Source organism: Carassius gibelio, chromosome B3 (assembly GCF_023724105.1).
Source record: "Carassius gibelio isolate Cgi1373 ecotype wild population from Czech Republic chromosome B3, carGib1.2-hapl.c, whole genome shotgun sequence".
Taxonomy (NCBI): Eukaryota; Metazoa; Chordata; class Actinopteri; order Cypriniformes; family Cyprinidae; genus Carassius; species Carassius gibelio.
In genome coordinates, this window is record NC_068398.1 from 975290 (window position 1) to 998106 (window position 22817).

Sequence of the window (22817 nt, forward strand, 5' to 3'; positions counted from 1 at the left end):
ACGAGCAGTAGTCAGGACAGAGTCTACTTTCTTGAACAGTTCACTGCTGGTCGAGCCAGAGATCTTGTTCATAGTTGTCTCCACATGGACCCTCACAGAGGATACACTGAGGCTCAGAAGCTCTTAAAGAAACATTTTGGTGATGAAATTAAAATTGCAAATGCCTATGTGGAAAAGGTGCTGAATTGGACTGCTATTAAAGCTGATGATGGAAAATCACTTCAAGCCTATGCTCTGTACCTTAGGGAATGTTGCAATGTTATTGTTACGACCTCTAGGGGATAGCCATAACAGAAAAGACTTCACACCAGAAAGATGCCAAAGAAAGCTATTTTATTTTCTTTTAACGGGAATCTTTTCAGGGGTAGACAAGGCCAAAACAACAAACAAAACAAACTTTGCTTTGAAACTAAATAACCTCAAATGGAAATAAAGAAAACAAAAATACAGACCAACTTACCTACCTCCCTTAACCATAAACAAAGTGAGAAAAAGATACATATAAATAAAATGGCGTCTAACCCCCTACATCCCTTAGTGTGGCAAAATATAATTAACAGAAATATTTACAAAGTTATTTACAAAAGTTTCCAGGCGTACACAAAGCAGAATCAGAATCCAAATCGTAGTCAAAAACAGGCAATGTTCAGAGAAACAGGAGATCCAGCATATGAACTAACAATGACAGACACTTAACAGATTTACTACACAGAATTATATCTCTCTGATATAACACTCACTACCAAACGACAAAGATACAAACAATAGCATACAAAACTTTAGAATGCTAACGAAACCAGAAAGCAGTCAACAAGGCTCAAAAGGCCTAGAAGAGTGTTTGGGGCGGTCCTCATATCTGGTTCATGTGTATAGTTGGACCAATCAACATCTTCAGCTGGTTAACAGAGGCCACATCCACCTGGAACACAAACACATCTACACAAACGAGCAGAAAAAGAAAAACACATACAAAGAGTTCACAGACGCATAGCATATTTTAAAGGACATAACAAGCAAGATCTAAGCAAGATCTAGAATATATGGATGAATTGAACGTAGCATCAAATTTGAAATTGGTTGTATCTAAACTCCCATTCAAGCTCCGTGAAAGGTGGCGAACTGTAACTTATGAGCTATTACAAAGAAAGAATACTCGTATTGGATTTAGACATCTTGTAGAGTTCATGGAAACTCAGACTGATATTTTACTTCATCCAGTCTTTGGAGATATCAGAGATCCTACTCCAGTTAAAGCTACTATTTCAAAACCCAAAACAAATACCTGGAGAATGCCAAGAAGGGGCAGTAGCTTTGTTACTTCAGTGACACGAGCGGATGAACAGACAATCAAAGAGGCATCTAAAGTGCAACGAAAACTAACACCCATGCCGCTGTTTCGACCTCATGCAGTTTTTGCCAAGGTAAACATGCACTAACTGACTGCACAGCATTAAAATCAGAATCACAGGCCAAAAAGGTTGAATACCTTAAAAGGAATGGTCACTGTTTCGGATGCTTAAAAAAGGCTCACATGAGCAAAGATTGTAATAAGAGACTAGTTTGCCAAATATGTCAGCGGAACATCCTACATTGCTCCATATTGACAATGAGAATTCGAAGCTGCAGTCATCGCCAACCTGTACAGAAATAAAAGAAATGCCAGTCAATAGTGCCTTGGTATCAGCGGATCAGGTAACAGGGGCCAGTAGGTAATATGCACTATCTATCGTACCAGTTCAAATTAAAGTTGCCAAAGGCAGTAAGACTATTAAAACCTATGCCTTTCTTGATCCAGGCAGTTCAGCAACGTTCTGCACTGAGAATCTTATGAATCAGCTGAATGTCAGAGGACGCAGAACTGAAATTCTTCTGCGAACAATGGGGCAGGAAAGACCTGTTAAGAGTTTTGAGCTCACAGGACTAGAAGTAGGCAGTTTAAATGGAAATGTATACATAGATCTTCCTAAAGTGTATACTCAACCTAAGATTCCTGTGTCAAAAGAGAATCTGTGTACCCACCATGATCTTGAAAAATGGTCCTATCTCAGGGAAGTCATCAAATTGGAACGAATCAATGCTGACATTGAAATCTTGATTGGGATTAATGTTCCAAAAGCTATGGAACCGTGGCAAATAGTGAACAGCCAAGGAAACGGATCATATGCGGTCAAGACTGTGCTAGGATGGGTGGTTAATGGTCCACTTAATTCTTGTTCACCTAGGAATGAAAATGGATCAATGTCAGTGACCGTTAATCGCATCTCTATTGAGAAACTTGAGAATCTGCTTATTAGGCAGTACAATTACGACTTTCCTGAAAAGGATTATGAGGAGAAAAGAGAAATGTCAGTTGAAGACAAAACATTCATTAGCATAGTAACCTCTTCAGTAGAGCTCAAAAAAGGGCACTACCACTTGCCGCTACCCTTTCGTGATACAGATGCAACCTTGCCAAACAATTATGAAATGGCAGCTCAGCGCACGTTAAACCTCGCTAAAAGATTCAAGAAGGATCCTGCTTACGCAAACGAGTACAAAGCATTCATGGAGGATGTGCTGACAAAGAAATATGCCAAAAAGGTGCCACAAGAGCAATTGCAAAGGAGTGATGGTCGTGTATGGTATATACCACATCATGGTGTGTACCACAAGCAGAAAGCCAAACTTCGTGTTGTTTTTGATTGTTCATGTTCATACAAAGGTGAATCTCTTAACTCCAAACTTCTCCAAGGTCCTGACCTGACTAACCCACTTCTTGGTGTTTTACTTAGATTCCGACATGAAAGAATTGCAATAATGGCAGACATTGAAGCCATGTACTATCAAGTACGAGTTCAAAATGATCAACGTGACTTTCTTAGATTTCTGTGGTGGCTGCAAGGGGATGTTGACCAGCCATTGGAAGTTTATAGGATGAATGTTCATCTTTTTGGTGCAGTATCATCGCCCAGCATTGCTAATTTTGCTTTAAAGCAAAATATTCAAGGACTCATAACTGAATTCAATGATGAACTGCCTTTAACTATCATTTTGCATTATTGAGACACTGTTTTCCAAATTAATGTTGTTCAGTGCTTTGACGCAATGTATTTTGTTTAAAGCACTATATAAATAAAGGTGATTGATTGATTGATTGATTGATTAAAGCAAATAGGAACTGATCATTCTGACCAGTACAGCTCACAAGTCATCGACACAATTGAGCATAGTTTTTATGTCGATGATTGTCTCAAGTCTGTGGCCTCTGTGAATGAAGCAATCAAGCTCACTAAAGACCTCAGGGAAGCGTGCACCCTTGGAGGATTTACTTTGAATAAGTGGGTGAGCAACAGCTGTGAAGTCCTTGAAACCATTCCACAATGCTACAGAGCCCCTCTTGTGAAACAGCTTGACCTAGCTCGTGAAGAAACTTTGCTTAAGAGGGCACTTGGAATCCAGTGGGATATCCTAAAGGATGTCCTTACCTTTCGGGTAGCTGTTAAGAACCAAACTCCCACAAGAAGAACAATCCTTTCTATAGTCAGCTCCATCTATGACCAACTAGGTTTCTTATCCCCCTTTGTTCTCAAGGCAAAACAAATCCTGCAAAGGCTCTGTCATGAAAAGTGTGGGTGGGATGAAATGATCCCGACTGGAATGATAAAATCTTGGCAAAGATGGCTTACTGAGGTAGACCAGCTTAGCAGATTTGAAGTGGACAGGTGCATGAAGCCTGAGAATTTTGGTATAATAAAGGCTGCTGAACTGCATCACTTTTGCGACGCAAGTGAGACTGGTTATGGGACCGTAAGCTATCTCAAACTTACTGACAGCAGCAATAATGCTCAGGTTACCTTTGTACTGGGAAAAGCCAGAGTAGTACCCCTGAAACGGATGACTGTTCCAAGACTTGAGCTTGCAGCGGCAACACTTGCTGTAAAAGTGGACAGAATGTTGCAAAAGGAACTTCATATGGAACTTAAAGATTCCACCTTTTGGACAGACAGTACAGTAGTACTGAAGTATATCCATAACCAAACAAAACGATTCCACACTTATGTTGCCAACAGAATTGCAGTGATACACAACCTCTCACAGGTATGTCAGTGGAGGTATGTATATTCCGGAGATAACCCAGCAGATGATGCCTCACGTGGATTACAAATAGAATCCCTCTTGAATTCCACTAGATGGTTGTACGGACCTCACTTCTTGATGAAAGAAAGTTCTGAATGGCCCAAAGCACCAGAAGATCTTAATTACATCTCAACGGGGGACATATAGGTAAAAAGAGAGATTACTATTAATTGCTTGAACCTACAGAACAACGCAACTGCCAGAATAATTGAGTATTAGTCTTCGTGGAGCAAACTGCTGAGAGCTATTGCATGGTGGCTAAGGCTTAAAAGTCTTCTAATGCTTTGAATTCAGAAAGACAAAGCTCTTAATGGTACAAAATGGAAAGTTGAGCAACAAGGATTAACCCCGGAAAATTTGGATGAAGCTGAAAAGGCAATCATTCACTATGAACAACAGCGTTACTTTGATTCAGAGCTTCAACGTTTGAGAAAAGGCAAATATATTAAATCAGACAGCTCCATATACAAACTGAATCCAGTAATGGTTGAGGGCATCTTGAGGGTTGGAGGGAAACAGAATAAAGCTGCTTTGCCGGTGAGTCTAAAGAACCCAATTATTCTGCCGAAAGATTCACATGTCTCTAAACTGATCCTGCGTGATATCCATCACAAAGTTGGGCACTCAGGACGAGGTCACATGCTCTCAAAATTGGGTCAGAAGTTCTGGCTACCTTCTGCTAATTCTTCTGCTAGGAAGATAATAAAATCATGTGTCTTTTGTAGACGAATGCAGGCCAAAGCTGGAGAACAGAAAATGGCCGACCTACCAGAGGATCGTGTTGTTCCTGATCTACCACCTTTTTCACATGTGGGTATTGACTATTTCGGACCAATAGAAGTTAAAAGAGGCCGCTCTCATGTGAAAAGATGGGGAGTCATATTCACCTATCTGACAAGCCGAGCCGTTCATCTTGAAATAGCAAGTACACTAGACTCAGAATCTTGTATTAATGTTATTCGGCGGTTTCTATGTCGAAGAGGACCAGTCCTGACCATCAGGACGGACTGTGGCACCAATTTTGTATGCGCACAAAAGGAATTAAAGTCCGCATTGAAACAAATAGACCATCAGAAAGTTCAAGATGCTTTGCTAAGCAATCATGTTAAGTGGATATTTAATCCACCATATGCAGCTCACTTTGGAGGAGTCTGGGAGAGACTAATCAAGCTGATAAAAAAAACGCTGCTTTCAGTGCTAAAACAACAAACACTGGACGATGATAGGTTACAAACAGTTCTGTGTGAAGTTGAATGCATTCTCAATGACCGTCCCATCACAACTGTGTCAAGTGACCCAAATGACCTTGAACCCCTGACGCCAAATCACCTTCTGCAGTTGAAGTCTAAACCTCTTTTTCCACCTGGAGTTTTCAGTAAGGATGACTTGTATATTAGGAAGAGATGGAAACAAGTGCAATACCTCGCAGATATTTTCTGGAAAAGATGGACCACTGAGTATCTCTCTTTGATGCAGCAACGTCAGAAGTGGACTAATACCAAGAGAAACTTCAAGGTTAATGACGTAGTAGTCATCATAGACAATACAGCACCAAGAAACTCATGGCCTTTGGGTCGTGTGGTAAAGACCCTGCCAGGGACTGAAGGACTCGTCCGCAGTGTTTTGGTGAAAACTAAAACCACCACGCTCCAAAGACCAATCACCAAACTCTGCTTAATCCTAGAATCTGAACCTTCAGACTAAGAGACTGACAATGTAATGTCAGCCTTTTATGGTCTGTTTGATAAGCACGCTTTCACACATATCCTGACAAACCTGCACATACCATGGCGTGCTCACACACCAGTACATATTCTTGCATACATGGACCTTTCATCTTTACACCACATATACACTCAAAATCTGCACATACATGGACTTTTCAATTTGGCACCACATTTGCACCCAGTGAATTATTTGTTTCCCTGTTTTATTGGGAGTGTACATTCTAGGACTTGGGCTGTGTGGGGATTCAAGGTGATTGTATTGATAGTTATGACGATGTACTGATATTGATGAACAGAATGCAATATGAAAAGACACTTGCTTTTATATATTGAACATATGGCAAGATTGTATCCAGTTATGTGTTTTGGCTCCATTGTATATTTTGCATATGATAATTGTTCTGCCATTGGCAATAACAATTAGGGGCCAGAATGTAGGAGCCATATCTCAATTTTTGATTAACTCTAATTTATTTTGTGCTTAAATATATGATTTAAACATTATGATTTAAATATGAGGAAACTTTTTCATATTTTGCACTAACTTGTCATGTGAATGGATTTCTCCTCCTCCCTTATGTGCCATTAGGGCACACAGGTGTTAATAGGGAAGCAGCATTGTTTGAGAAAATGGAGTTATAGGGTGGAGAGCAACAGTTTCTTCGATCACATGCAAATGGTACAGCTTTTAAGTTGTTATAAGTTTTTTTTTTTGTTGTAACCTTGTTTGGAAAGTAAACCGGAGATTGTGATAAATAAACCATGGGTTTTTTTTGTTGAAACCGCATCTCTGTGCGTGCTTTATGGACATGTGCATCGGGAATGACTCCACTGCTAACCTCAAGGGGCTAAAAGAAACTTGTTTGGAAAATTGGCCTGAAAAATGACTATTTGCTGTTTTAAACCATTCAGGTGAAAGAAAGAGAGCCTTTGGAATTACCGATAGTCTAAAAGAATATATGCTTTCAGATGCACTGATAAACTGATGTTAAATATAAAATTTATGTAATCGGGTACTACTGTCATCTCGCTTGTCTTGTGAAAAATTTGCCGCATCTGCACACGGAAGTTATCTATCTAAATGATCTGCAAATAGGTCAATGGTGAAAACAATAGTGGATTTCATTTAAGTTCAACAATTAAACCCTAATATGGATGTAAACGAACATGTTAAATATAATCTTCAAAGCAGGTAAATATATTTGGAGTAAAGTTTAGTTGAAACTGATGCATTTGGTCGTACTTGCTCTAGACAACATGCCTCATGATGAGACCGACACAACACCACAGAAACAAGAGTGAGATGCATTCTAACATAACTGTGGCATTAAACTCAGTTAGTGAGGCTTGTTTAAAATATTGCACATACCAGATTACCTGTTAAAGTGCAATGAAATACCTTGTATCTGCAGACGATGTACGTCTGTTTGTGGATTGAGACTTCTTCACCGCCTACAGGCTTAAATCATCCTTGCAAGCATGGGCAAGCGTGAAATGGAATAACGGAGCAGTTTAGTAGCCGAATTATAGTAGGCCACCTAATAATGATAATAAAATACATTAATAGGAGAATGAGTCTAATATCGTCTTGACTATAATCGATACGTTATACTATCACCAACACCTAGGATGAATAGGCATAACTTTGTAGCGGAGGTGATGTCGACTTTTGCCAGAAGAGAACCACGACCCATGGAATGATGAAAATCAGAAAAACTGCAACCTTTGATGTGCATATTCGAGGAAATTTTATTTTATTATCATTTTTTTTTTCAGTGAGGAGATACAGAAAAGGCTCCTGTGGGCAACCATTTATGCTGCAGCACCCGGGGAGCAGTTGGGGGTTCGGTGTCTTGCTCAAGGACACCTCAGTCATGGTATTGCTGGCCCGAGATTCGAACCCACAACCCTAGGGTTAGGGTTCACACTCTCTAACCATCTCTAAACTCTCTTTGTCTTATATTGAGAGCCTTCTTACTTTTTCTTTTATTTGTTGGTTTGGTAACATTTCAGTGAAGGACCGAAACTGTTTAAATAATATTGTGAAAGTCTGCTCCAAAATTATTGGAATCCAAATGTGCGACCTAAATTCTCTGTGGGAGAAACGTGTTCTTCAAAAAGTAAAAAGTCTGTTGAACCAACATCATATTTTGGGTGATGAATTTGTTCTTATGCCATCAGGCCGGCGTTACTTGTTGAATGTGGTTGCAACTTGCATTGTCTTTATTGTCAGGTGAAACATAATAGGCTCTTTGTGAATATTTGGATGCTGTTTTCTTAATCAGTCATTCCAAATAAAATAATCAAATGTGTTCAGGAACGGTGGAGGCCGTCTCTCTCTCCCTCATCTACAGCAGAGCGACGGGTCAGACGGCAGCGTCTCGAGTTCGTCAGAAGGAGCCCAGCTGGGAGCATCTGAGGAAGAGCAACTCGTCTTCACTCATTCACATAAGCAGGTGTGCTGCACACACACACACACACACACACACACACACACACACACACACACTATATGAGCATTTCATATAGCATTTCATCAGAGTTCAGACCAATGTGGAAATCACACAAAACACACAGAGCTTTAATTGTGAACTGGTGGATCGATAAGAAGTGTATTATAGTAATTGTAATTTATTGATGTGCGATTTGATATTATGAGTATATCGCGAAAAGCAAGCACAAAACACTCCTACACCTACAACAGTTGAATAAACAAGTAGTTAATATTAAGATAATTACATTTTAGACACCATATTTCCTGTTTTTGCTCTAGTTCTCCAGTAAGAATAGTTTCGACCACAGCCACAGCGCTGTTGTGCATCTCTGAGCGCCAGAACAGTTTTGTTCCCGAATGAATTAACCATTTAAATGATTCAGTTCAGACTCACTAATTAACAGTGGCTTAATGCTGCCTACTGGTGGTTTGAATTTAAGGTACCTTTTCATTTTTTTTTTATAATTTCAAACTTCATTTTTCAATATTTTATGTTTAAAATATCAAACAATTATTCATGCATTTGTAACTGCAGGTTAAAGTGTTTCATGTCCCTCTGATCTGCATTAAACAGTGTGTAGATGGATGTAAATAACACTTCTAATGCAGCTTCTGTGTTTCCTCTGCAGAACAAAGATCAGTTCTGTTGGTGTTGATTTAATTTGCTTAGTAACAACACAAATAGAAGAATTTGACTCAAAACATGCATACCTTTAGAATAAAATAGAAATAATTAATTTCTATTATCGCTGTGAATTGACCACAAATAATATGAAGAATATCAAAAAAATTCAGGAGTCAGCCGTCAATGGTACCAGCACAATAACACACTCTAAATATCATCTAATTATCGTTATCGATAAAATCCCAGAATAGATATAAATGTTTTTTTATAAATATTGCATACCCCTAATTTGTTATTTAATTGATATAATAATTAATTAATAATAATTGTTTAAATTAATATAAAATTTAATTTTCTGACTCATATATTTTCTTAACAATGTTTTAAAGGCTGAAATGTATCATCACCTTGTTTTTGTGAAAAGTTAATTTGCAGTTTATTATGATACTATAAACATTCCCCTTACCCGCTCATATGGTATTCATTTTATTTGTGCAGGTCTTAAAAAAAAGTCTTAAAAAGACTAAAATTGAAGCCTAATAATCCTACAGAAACCCTGTTTGTAGCCTGTCCAGTTGAACCCACTTGATGTGGTGCTGCTACGGTGTTCATTCAGAATATTAATATTAATAAAAAGAGAACATCAATGGGGAGAAGATCTTGTTTAAGGTGAAACTGAAACCAAGCCGTTCACACAGAACACATATTTTGCTCTTGCGTTTCGCACAAGAGAGCCACAGGTTTAGAAAGCTATGTAAAATTAATGTAAGTTCACCTTTAAAAAAACATGCCTTGAGACTTTATGACAGGGTTTATTGCCCATCCCACTGCATCTCATGATTTTAAATGACAAAATATTGGCTTTCACCACTTTATATTAAACTATTCATACATGATGCCGTTTTGTTGAAGTAACTTTTTCACAGATACGCTGCGTTTAAGTCCTCCTGGGACATTCGTACTTATGAGTTGACAAATCATAATTACGTTGTCAGGTGCATTCAAGTCACTTTGGTTGGAACATGATGGCAATTTAACTTTCCTACATAAAATTCAGCTTTTTTTAACTCTACATCTACAATATGATTACTTAAGAATGTGCATCGTATTTTTGTTATATTAAATTTTTGAAGGTGACATAAACTGAATCACTATACAGAGATAATTGATAATTGTACTATAATATTTAATAATATATCTATAACTTTACATTACATAAAACAATTATGCTGTATTGATTTAAACAAAGTTACCATTGATACTATTAGGCTTAGGCTCTATTAGGAATCTATGGGCTTAAGGAAATTTTGAATGTCAAATTTCAATGTGCGTTCAACTTGTAAATATGATCAGTAGTCAAGTTTTTTTTTTTTTTTTTTTTGCTTTAATAAACATTTTTCCCCTAGCTAAAATTATACCTATTAAATTCTAACATAATTTAAATAATTATAATATTTAAGTGCAAAATTCAAATGTAGTTTTTCAGCAAATTTGAAATATAGAGCTGAGTGTCATCAGTGACAAACAGTGAAAGCTAACACATTGTTTCCTGATGATATCTCCCAAGGTTAACATGTAAAGCGTGAAAAGTAAGGGTCCTAGTACTGAGCCTTGAGGTACTCCATACTGCACTTGTGATCAATATGATCCTGTTCATTCACTGCAGTGAACTGAAGTGTGTGTGTCTGACTCTCTGTGTGTCAGTGTCTCTGAGCAGGTGGACTTCCTGCTCTCTCTGGTGGTGGGCTCATGTCAGCGTCTCAGGAATCTGGACGGAGTGTCAGCGCTGAACTGCAGTCGCAGTGACTGGATTGTGCTGAGTAACTCCAGCAGACGTCTGTCTGTGCTGAGAGCCAGCGACACTCGGCCCGTCTGGAGCCTCGGCCTCGCCTCCTTGCGCACGTGTGTACTCACACACACACACACACACACACACACACACACACACACACACACACAGACACACTCCAGCACAGCAGCACCTCCACACCTGCAGGCGCTCAAACTGGAATTACTTTTTATGCTTTCTAATTACATTTAAATTTTAGTTAAAGATTTTAATTCTTTGTATGTATTTGCTTATTTTTATATTTTTATAAATATTATAGCTTTAGCAATTTTTTGTCCAGTTTTTTTATCTTTTCCACTTTCCATTTTAGTTTTAGTTGAAACTTTAGTAATTTTGTTGTGCATTTTTATTTATATTTGGTACTTTTTTGCTGTTTATATTTTTTTATTTCGTTTTTATTATATTTTAATTGATCAATCAATCAATCAATCAATCAATCACCTTTATTTATATAGTGCTTTAAACAAAATACATTGCGCCAAAGCACTGAACAACATTCATTTGGAAAACAGTGTCTCAATAATGCAAAATGATAGTTAAAGGCAGTTCATCATTGAATTCATTGATGTCATCTCTGTTCAGTTGAAATAGTGTCTGTTTTAATTTGCAATCAAGTCAACGATATCGCTGTAGATGAAGTGACCCCAACTAAGCAAGCCAGAGGCGACAGCGGCAAGGAACCGAAACTCCATCGGTGACAGAATGGAGAAAAAAACCTTGGGAGAAACCAGGCTCAGTTGGGGGGCCAGTTCTCCTCTGACCAGACGAAAACCAGTAGTTCAATTCCAGGCTGCAGCAAAGTCAGATTGTGCAGAAGAATCATCTGTTTCCTGTGGTCTTGTCCTGGTGCTCCTCTGAGACAAGGTCTTTACAGGGGATCTGTATCTGGGGCTCTAGTTGTCCTGGTCTCCGCTGTCTTTCAGGGCAGTATAGGTCCTTTCTAGGTGCTGATCCACCATCTGGTCTGGATACGTACTGGATCCGGGTGACTGCAGTGACCCTCTGATCTGGACACAGACTGGATCTGGTGGCCACGGTGACCTCGGAACAAGAGAGAAACAGACAAATATTAGCGTAGATGCCATTCTTCTAATGATGTAGAAAGTACGGTGTTATGTGAAGTGTTCCGGTTCCAGTTTACCTAATTAATGCAGCCTAAAAATCCTTTAACGGATTTGGATATTAAAAGCATATTAGTATGTTATGTGTATGCCAGGTTAAAGAGATGGGTCTTTAATCTAGATTTAAACTGCAAGAGTGTGTCTGCCTCCCGAACAATGTTAGGTAGGTTATTCCAGAGTTTAGGCGCCAAATAGGAAAAGGATCTGCCGCCCGCAGTTGATTTTGATATTCTAGGTATTATCAAATTGCCTGAGTTTTGAGAACGTAGCGGACGTAACGGAGTATAATGTAAAAGGAGCTCATTCAAATACTGAGGTGCTAAACCATTCAGGGCTTTATAAGTAATAAGCAATATTTTAAAATCTATACGATGTTTGATAGGGAGCCAGTGCAGTGTGGACAGGACCGGGCTAATATGGTCATACTTCCTGGTTCTAGTAAGAACTCTTGCTGCTGCATTTTGGACTAGCTGTAGTTTGTTTACCAAGCGTGCAGAACAACCACCCAATAAAGCATTACAGTAGTCTAACCTTGAAGTCATAAATGCATGGATTAACATTTCTGCATTTGACATTGAGAGCATAGGCCGTAATTTAGATATATTTTTGAGATGGAAAAATGCAGTTTTACAAATGCTAGAAAGGTGGCTTTCTAAGGAAAGATTGCGATCAAGTAGCACACCTAGGTTCCTAACTGATGACGAAGAATTGACAGAGCAACCATCAAGTCTTAGACAGTGTTCTAGGTTATTACAAGTAGAGTTTTTAGGCCCTATGATTAACACCTCTGTTTTTTCTGAATTTAGCAGTAAGAAATTACTCGTCATCCAATTTTTTATATCGACTATGCATTCCATTAGTTTTTCAAATTGGTGTGTTTCACCGGGCTGCGAGGAAATATAGAGCTGCGTATCATCAGCATAACAGTGAAAGCTAACACCATGTTTCCTGATGATATCTCCCAAGGGTAACATATAAAGCGTGAAGAGTAGCGGCCCTAGAACTGAGCCTTGAGGTACTCCATACTGCACTTGTGATTGATATGATACATCTTCATTCACTGCTACGAACTGATGGCGGTCATATAAGTACGATTTAAACCATGCTAATGCACTTCCACTGATGCCAACAAAGTGTTCAAGTCTATGCAAAAGAATGTTGTGGTCAATTGTGTCAAACGCAGCACTAAGATCCAATAAAACTAATAGAGAGATACACCCACGATCAGATGATAAGAGCAGATCATTTGTAACTCTAAGGAGAGCAGTTTCAGTACTATGATACGGTCTAAATCCTGACTGGAAATCCTCACATATACCATTTTTCTCCAAGAAGGAATATAATTGTGAGGATACCACCTTTTCTAGTATCTTGGACAGAAAAGGGAGATTCGAGATTGGTCTATAATTAACTAGTTCTCTGGGGTCAAGTTGTGGCTTTTTTATGAGAGGCTTAATAACAGCCAGTTTGAAGGTTTTGGGGACATGTCCTAATAACAATGAGGAATTAATAATAGTCAGAAGAGGACCTATGACTTCTGGAAGCACCTCTTTTAAGAGCTTAGATGGTATAGGGTCTAACATACATGTTGTAAGTTTAGATGATTTAACAAGTTTATACAATTCTTCCTCTCCTATAGTAGAGAATGAGTGGAACTGTTCCTCAGGGGGTCTATAGTGCACTGTCTGATGCGAAACTGTAGCTGACGGCTGAATGGCTGCAATTTTATCTCTAATAGTATCGATTTTAGAAGTAAAGTAGTTCATAAAGTCATTACTGCTGTGGTGTTGGGAAATGTCAACACTTGTTGAGGCTTTATTTTTCGTTAATTTAGCCACTGTATTGAATAAATACCTGGGGTTATGTTTGTTTTCTTCTAAAAGAGAAGAAAAGTAATCAGATCTAGCAGTTTTTAATGCTTTTCGGTAGGATATGCTACTTTCCCGCCAAGCAATACGAAATACCTCTAGTTTTGTTTTCCTCCAGCTGCGCTCCATTTTTCGGGCTGCTCTCTTTAGGGTGCGAGTATGCTCATTATACCATGGTGTCAAACTGTTTTCCTTAACCTTTCTTAAGCGTAAAGGAGCAACTGTATTTAAAGTGCTAGAAAAGAGAGAGTCCATAGTTTCTGTTACATCATCAAGTTGTTCTGAGGTTTTGGATATGCTAAGGAATTCGGATACATCTGGAAGATAACTTAAAAAGCAGTCTTTTGTGGTAGAAGTGATGGTTCTTCGATACTTGTAACAAGAAGTAGAATTTACAATTTTGGCTATATGAAGTTTACACAGAACTAAATAATGATCTGAGATATCATCACTTGGCTGAATAATTTCAACACTATCAACATCAATTCCATGTGACAGTATTAAATCTAGAGTATGATTTCGACAATGAGTAGGTCCTGAAACGTGTTGTCTAACACCAATAGAGTTCAGAATGTCTATAAATGCTGATCCCAATACATCTTTTTCATTATCGACATGGATATTAAAATCACCAACTATTAAAACTTTATCTGCAGCCAGAACTAACTCAGATGTAAAATCACCAAACTCTTTAATAAAGTCTGTATGGTGCCCTGGTGGCCTGTATACAGTAGCCAGTACAAACATAACAGGGGATTTATCATTAACATTGGTTTCTCTGGATAATGTTATATGAAGCACCATTACTTCAAACGAGTTATACTTGAAGCCTGCCCTCTGAGAAATCCTGAAAACGTTATTATAAATTGAAGCAACTCCTCCCCCTTTGCCTTTTAGACGCGGCTCGTGTTTATAACAATAATCTTGGGGGGTGGACTCATTTAAAATAATGTAATCATCAGGTTTTAGCCAGGTTTCTGTCAAGCAGAGCACATCTATATTATGATCAGTTATCATATTATTTACAAAAAGTGTTTTCGTAGAAATGGATCTGATATTTAATAAGCCAATCTTTATAATTTGTTTATCCATATTGCATTTGTTTTTTATTTGTTGAACCTCAATTAAATTGTTAACCTTAACTTGGTTTGGACGTTTTTTGTATTTTCTAGTTCGGGGAACAGACACAGTCTCTATAGTGTGATATCTAGGTGAAAGAGTCTCTATGTGCTGAGAATTAACTGACCTCTGTGACGGGAGGCAGCTAGCAGACGGTCGGTTTAGCCAGTCTGTCTGCTTCCTGACCTGGGCCCCAGTTAGTCAAGTATAAACACTAAGACTATTTGCCATATTTCTAGACAGAAGAGTGGCGCCACCCCAGGAGGGATGAAGACCATCTCTTTTAAACAGGTCAGGTCTGCCCCAAAAGCTCGTCCAATTGTCTATATAACCTATGTTATTCTGTGGGCACCACTTAGACATCCAGCCATTGAGTGATGACAATCTGCTATGCATCTCATCACCACGGTAAGCAGGGAGGGGACCAGAGCATATTACAGTGTCTGACATCGTGCTTGCAAGTTCACACACCTCTTTAAAGTTATTTTTAGTGATCTCCGACTGGCGAAGTCGAACATCATTAGCGCCGGCATGAATAACAATCTTACTGTATTTACGTTTAGCATTAGCCAGCACTTTTAAATTTGCCAAGATGTCAGGCGCTCTGGCTCCCGGTAAACATTTGACTATGGTGGCTGGTGTCTCTATATTCACGTTCCGTACAATAGAATCGCCAATAACTAGAGCACTTTCATCAGGTTTCTCAGTGGGTGCATCACTGAGTGGGGAGAACCTGTTTAATGTTTTGATCGGAACAGAAGAGCGGTGTTTTGACCCACGACTACGCTGCCTCACCGTCACCCAGTTGCCCTGCTGCAGGGGCTCTGCTGGAACCGGACAATGTACAGGAATCCCTGAGCTAGACGCATCCAAAGCCATATCTAGAGCCCTAACATTCTTACTGTCCTCAATTAAAGTTTGGATGCGTGTCTCTAATTCTGAAATCTTCTCTGTCAGCCTAACTGTTTCCCTGCATTTATCACATGTGAATCCCTCATCAGCGACAGAGATAGATAAACTGTACATGTGGCAAGAGGTGCAAATAACAATTGTAGGAGAAGCCATTACTCACCGTGCTTGATGAAATATTCTCACTGCGGTTGTTTGATGACCTTGTGGAAAACTGCAGCGTGAGAGAGGAGAGGAGAGGAGAAAAGAAAACGCTAATGACAAGCTAACGAGTGCTAACGCTTTGCAGGTGTGCTGCAGTCACGGAAGAGTGAACGATCAAAGTTAATCTGATAAGATTGATCGGTAATATCAGAAATATGGTGTGAATTAAGTTATATTTTACAATTAAAAAAAACAAAACAAACAGACAGTGATAGTAAGAAAGATTATAAAGAAAAAATATAAAATAAAAACAGCTACATGGAGCTATGATTAGCTACAGAAGGCCAACAGGAAGTAGAGAAAACACTGTCCAACAGCGACACCAACAGGCACTATTGATAAAAAATTATAGTAATCCCTCTGCATGTTTTTAGTAATATTTTAAATACTGACATAAGAGTGATTTTATATTTTAAAAAATATTTTTATTTTAATGGTTTTATTTATTTATTTTATTTTTTTTATTCATTTAACAAGAATAATCCCATGAGCAGGTAACGAATTGAAAACTCAGTTTGAGTTTGTGTGTTTGCAGTCGTCCCGCAGCGGGCCACTTTAATGACGACGGCATTTCTGATCTGCTCATTCATCAGTCAGCCAATGGTGTGAGGAAGGTGTGCATCTCATTATTATCTCATTATGAGGTTTGGGTGGGTGTGGCATCTCATTATCTCATTGTGCGGTTGGGCAGGCGTGGCATCTCATCATCTCATTCGTCATGACCCGCAGGTGAAGATTGTGGATGGTGTGCGGGGGCGGAGCCTGTGGGAGGTGGAGTTTGTGTGTCCTCGTCTGGCGGTGGAGGATTCGTCAGTCCTGACGGCGTCCGGCCAATCGGTGTTCCTCTTCTGGGCGGGAGATCCGCTGGCACAGCCGCAGAACGTCTCCAAGGCAACGCCCCTCTGCAGATCACATGACTGTCACATGCGCTCAGAGCAGCGTCTCATTGGCTGTGTTTGTGTCCCACAGGTGGCAGAGCCGGTGCTCCGCAAGCTCTTCCTGCTCCACCCGAAGTATCCCACAATCCTCCTGGAGCTCAGCAGCACCACAGACACCATCCTCAGTGCCGCCGGTGAGCCACACCCACACACTCACACTGGCCAATCAGAGCTCTCCTCCGGGTCACATGATCATCGGTGATGAGTGCCTGCAAAGTTTCCCAATATATATATATTTATTTTTACTTTCTCTAAACTACAAAAGAGGATTGATTACATAATCGTAAATCTGTTGATTTTACAGATTTATTTTCTTTTGAATTTTGAAAAGTATTTCTAATTGTTGTTCAATAATTTCTTTCTACTATAATATGACTGATTACAGAAGCAAGAAGTTAAAATAAGTCAAATCTAAAAAAAGATTTATTTTTAAATGTATAAATGTCTTAAAATACCTCCCCCCCAAATTGATTAAATTTAAAATGATTTATATCTAATTTAATACTTTTTTTTTTTACAATATTTAATTGTATATATATATTTTTTATTATTTTTACGTAACTGTATGTAGAATGACAGTAAACTCCACAGCTTGTTTGTGTTTATGTATTTACTGACTGAAGTGAAAGGGTGTGATATATGGGCGCTGGAAACTGAAGGAAAGGCTCTTGACGAAGCGTCTGTGTGTGTGTGTGTGTGTGTGTGTGTGTCTCTGTGTGTCTGTGTGTCTGTGTGTGTGTGTGTGTGTGTGTCTCTGTGTGTGTGTGTGTGTGTGTGTGTGTGTATGTGTGTGTGTGTGTGTCTCTCTATGTGTCTATGTGTGTCTGTGTGTGTGTGTGTGTGTGTGTGTCTCTGTGTGTGTGTGTGTGTGTGTGTGTGTGTGTGTGTGTGTGTCTCTGTGTGTGTGTGTGTGTGTGTCTCTGTGTGTGTGTGTGTGTGTCTGTGTGTGTGTGTGTGTGTCTCTCTCTATGTGTCTCTGTGTGTGTCTGTGTGTGTGTGTGTGTGTGTGTGTGTGTGTAGTGAGCTACCAGGCGCAGCAGAAGGACGCGTCCTACATCAGCGTGTCGTCTCGTCCCTCGGCCGGCCGTGCTCTCGGTGCTCAGATGCTGCAGATGCTCAGTCTGAGAGCGGCCGTCGCAGACGCCAGGATCCTTCAGCTCACAGACACAGACAAACCCAGCGCTTTCCAGCTGCGCAAGATCTTCAGACGCCTGGCCTTCAGACAGGTGCAGCAGCACACACCAGATCTGCACAAACATACTCTCCGTCTCAGCTTTCAGCTCCATCTCTGCAAACACACACAGTTCTCTGTGTTACACACACACACACACACACACACACACACACCATCACTAATTCATCCCTAACTCCTCACATGTGCTTCACTGAACACCGACCAATCAATGAACAGCTGTCTCCTTTCTCTCCTACTGTCTAATACTCTATACACAGACACATGAAGTGTGTGCAGTTCTTGATTTGTGTTAAAGTAGTTGTGATATGAACTGACTGAGTGTGTGTTTCTCCACAGTGACGTGTGTCGGACTCGAGCGCTGCAGACCACACACTGGTTGAACAGCAGAGCGCACACCCTCCTCACACACACACACACACACACACACACACACACACACACACACACACAGACACAGACACAGACACACACACACACACACACACAGACACACACACACACACCCTCACACACACACACACACACACACACACACACACACACACACACCTTATCCTGGCTGCTCTGTGCTTGTGTCCTGACTCTGGTGTCTGCACGCTGGCTTCGCTGTAGATATAGCCCTGACTCTCTGTACAGTATTTATGTGTGTGTGTGTGTGTGAGGGAGATGTTCACACTCATATATTCGTGTGACACACTGGAGGATGTTTAGAGAGGAACCTCTGACAGAAGGATCAGCACATTTACTGACACTGTGTGAAACACATGAAACACAAGTGTGATCTGATGATCAGACTACAAACATCAAACACTTGTGATTTATCAGACTACAGTTACCGTTTCATGGATCACATGATCTTCACACAGTGGCAGTGAATGATTGAGAATCTGTTGGATCTGTGTAAAATAACCTGTGTTCACATTCGCTCAGAAAGTCTGGTGTTGTGTGGAGATTCACTACTAAATCAGTTCAGGCTGAAGAAGTGTTTCAGTACTGACTCAACTACTGATGAACTCTGTGTTTCTGTGTCTTTACCAGGCTTTTCTTTCAAACACAATAAAAGGCACAAACTCACACACGTTTCTCTCATCTAATATGTGCTGATTTGAAGTACCCTGAGATTTTATCATAATTTAATAATACTGCATCACATCTGCATGTTCATCGGGTCTCTGGTGTTGGTTATGGTCACATTACAAATAAACAAATAAATCATCTCTTTTTATTTTGATTGCAGTTCCTTCACAAACCCAGTTTGGGAAACCCTGCCGTAATATCATGTTTAATGCACTTCTTGAGAAGTACTGAGTAATATTAATGAACCACATGTATCTATACTATATGGTTAAGGTCACTCACAATTCACATTCGTAAATGCATATAACATGTAATAAGGCCAACTTAAAATAAAGTGTTACCCAAAATAATTGTTACTTTAATCTGTTAAAGTTACTAAATTAATGTGTAATTAAATTACAGTTACTTGTTTAAATCTCCAACGGTTTCAAAGATTCATCAGGGAGTGTGTGTGTTAACATCAATCTCAGAGCAGCTGGCACAGCTGTGTGTGTACAGCATGATACGACTAAGTTATTTCTTTCTTTTCGTTTAACATCCCTGTGTTGAGCTGAACATACACCTAGCTTTCATGGAAACCTCAGAAACGGTCTCTGATGGCTGTTCTTTACTGTAAGTTTATTATAATCCATGCATGGTCCAGTTATCTTTATGGTTCATGGGCCAGTGGTATGTAAGTGCTGATTTTGTTCCCTGTACCTACATTATGAAATAAATGTCCTCAAAGACACTCCTCACATTAAAGCAAACTGTCATTTCATATTCAGGATCAATACAACACAGTAAATGAGAAAGAGAGCAGGCTGATCAGGTAAGTATTCGGCTCAAGCATGGCATCATACACAACACTGTAATCTAAGGATATTCAGATAGATAAAATAAACTACAGTAAATAGTGTAGTATAGTGTATATATTATAGTATTGTTGCGTATAAAAATGGTTATTAAAGTCCTAATTGTGAAGTTAAATGATCTAAAGGTAAAACACATTACAAGGATCTGCCAGGTCCAGATGTGCTCAGAGATGATGAGGTGTAACACGAGTTCTTGTCAAACATTGGTCCACTCATCACCACTATGGGGATAAATGTGGACATCCCACTTGTTGACTCCACATTTGGGAAAGTCCAAGCAACATCCTTCACCAGTGAGCCGGGGACACATTGGAATCTCATTAATACACAAGTCCAGGGTTATTCATCATCGAGCTGCTCATGCCTGTACCAGTGGTCTGTACACCTAACATGTCTGTTTCGGACCAGTAAACAGGACTGCTCTGTGTCCATTCGTTTCTGGATTCAGACTGGATGTGTGCGCTGTTCTCCTCAGGTGAGCTCCACAGAACCCTGGGTTACCACTTCTCTCAGGCAAGACCCCATTCGTCAGCTTCATCTGACATATCTGTTCCCTTCTTCAGTGAACGAGGGTTATATACATAACCTAGACATTCCTTCTGACCACAAATGCACAGACTTCATCAAGTCTAGTCATGATCTTCACATGTATGACTGTGTACCAAGATGTTGTCCATGAAGCAGCGTACTCCCTCGATGCTGTGGGAAAGACAGTTCCTCTTGAAGGGGATTATAAAATACTCAACCTCTTGCTGGGGTCACTTAAATGTATCTATCAGAAACCGCTGACAGCATCCAGACTTGATAAGATTGTCGTCCCCACTAGTTTAGAAGTGATGTCATCCAAGTTCGGCAGAACATACTTTTCACGAACAATGGCTTCGTTCAGTGGTTTGAGGTCAACACATATTCTAACGTCTCCGTTCCTTCTGGTGACTGCCATCATTGGGGTACAGCATGGAGCGGCCTCAGAAACCTCTTCAATCAGACATTTTTGTAACCTTCATAAGCATTGGGATTGGTACTCTACCATCTACATGAAGACTGTATGGCTCCGCTGTACTTTAAAGCATTATTTTAACTTGTTCTCATGCCGTCAGTCTCACAGAGCCAAACATACTCTCTGTTATTTCATCTATTCTTTCTATTAGCCCCATTTGAATGGCAGCACTGCATCACAACAGATTTAGAAAGTGGGCTCCCCTAATCACAACTGGTTTAATCAAGTAGTAGTTTTTTGGGGGGTGGATAGAAAAGATGTCGTGCGACTTCCATTGTGCAACATTTTGGTAGTTCGATCTGTTTAGACGCCCTAGGTAAGAGGTGAACACCACCCCCTGTATCTTTATTTTCTATTAGTTGAGGATTGGGAAGTATACAGCTCTTGATGCTGAAGATTTGCTTTCTTTCTTTATTTTCTTTAGGTTAGAGGTTTAAAATTAGATAGAAGTGTTTTTGTTTCTTTCTTTCTTTTGGTGTCACTAGTGTCCTCGTTCTCTTGGGTTGATTTGTATTGTTTGTTTGTTTTACTGAGTTGTAAATATTTGTACATGTTGGTTGTCTCTTTAATGATTTATATTCCTATAAATATATTTTGGAAATTATATGGATTATTTTCACTTTGTACAATAAATCACTTTTGTTGGCAGTTGGTGACTCTGCATTGTCTCTTGCTGCCTCCATCAGTTTACAGTTTACAAAGGCTATTCCTGAGTTTGCCATTGTGAAAAAGCCAAATGTGAGAAAGCTCTACCTCCTTTAGTGGACTTCACTATCCTAGGAACGACCAAAAGTCCTGCGTTTTGTGACCTTAGGGAGCGTGATGGGTTGTAGCATGGTAGAAGGCTAGTTAGGTACACAGGAGCTAAACCATTTAGGGCCTTATAGGTAAGTAATGATAATTTGTAAACTGATACGAAACTTAATAGGTAGCCAGTGCAGAGACTGTAAAATTGGGGTAATATGATCATATTTTCTTGACCTCGTAAGAACTAGAAGTGCATTACAATAGTCCAGTCTAGAGGTCATGAATGCAACTAGCTTTTCGCTTGCTAATGCTCAGAAAGACATGAAGTGTAAATACGATCAGCAAGCGGTAGCGTGATCATTTCAACCAGGTGATGAAGTGCTTGTGTTGTCACCAGTCCCAGGATCATCTTTTTCTGCTCATTTCTTTGTTCCTTATGTTGTGAAAGAGAATGAGTGAAACTGATTACATGTTGTGCACACCTGATCGAAAACGAAAAACCTGTGTTTGTCATCTAAACATGTTAAAAGCTTATCAAACTAGAGAGTTGTCAACGGCAAGTGCTGTGGAACAGACTGCAGGGCCCGCGGTCTCTTCTGTTGAGATAGCCGTGGATTTGGTGCCATCTCCTAGTATCTTGGGTGTGGACACAGATGGTGTGGTGCTTCGCCATGCTTTTCAGCAGGGTGCAAGGTTAGCAAATTCAGAGATTTTAGAAGATTTAAGCAGGCTCGGGTAAGCCCACTGCTTAAACCATCTGTAAATCCAGCACTTCTAGAAAACTACAGATTGGTATGCCTTCTGCCATTCATTGCAAAGACACTTGAGCGAGCTGTGTTCAACCAGCTGTCTATGTTCCTTGTACAGAACAACCTCCTGGACAGCAACCAATCTGGCTTCAAAAGTGGCCACTCAACTGAGACTGCTCTGCTCTCGGTTACTGAAGCCCTGCGACTAGCAAGAGCAGCTTCAAA

At 39.7% G+C, this 22817-nt stretch overlaps 2 protein-coding genes across 9 annotated transcripts in view; both read left to right on the forward strand.

The window, feature by feature from the left end:
- The window catches only part of fam234b (family with sequence similarity 234 member B), a 76385-nt gene extending 57146 nt beyond the window's left edge, over window positions 1–19239 (forward strand). Inside the window, exons 7-13 of one of the 7 annotated variants that reach the window (XM_052550511.1) lie at window positions 8161–8299; window positions 10667–10864; window positions 16568–16646; window positions 16762–16923; window positions 17002–17104; window positions 17991–18196; window positions 18502–19239. In XM_052550511.1, the coding sequence (XP_052406471.1) occupies window positions 8161–8299; window positions 10667–10864; window positions 16568–16646; window positions 16762–16923; window positions 17002–17104; window positions 17991–18196; window positions 18502–18504 (890 nt within the window). In that variant the 3' untranslated portion in view covers window positions 18505–19239. The remainder of the gene's footprint in view (window positions 1–8160; window positions 8300–10666; window positions 10865–16567; window positions 16647–16761; window positions 16924–17001; window positions 17105–17990; window positions 18197–18501) is intronic. The other 6 variants (XM_052550513.1, XM_052550512.1, XM_052550506.1 and 3 more) reach the window with 6 other exon arrangements.
- Window positions 1–22817, forward strand: part of LOC127952177 (E3 ubiquitin-protein ligase TRIM35) — a 73030-nt gene that overhangs the window by 33276 nt on the left and 16937 nt on the right. The window lies entirely within an intron of this gene.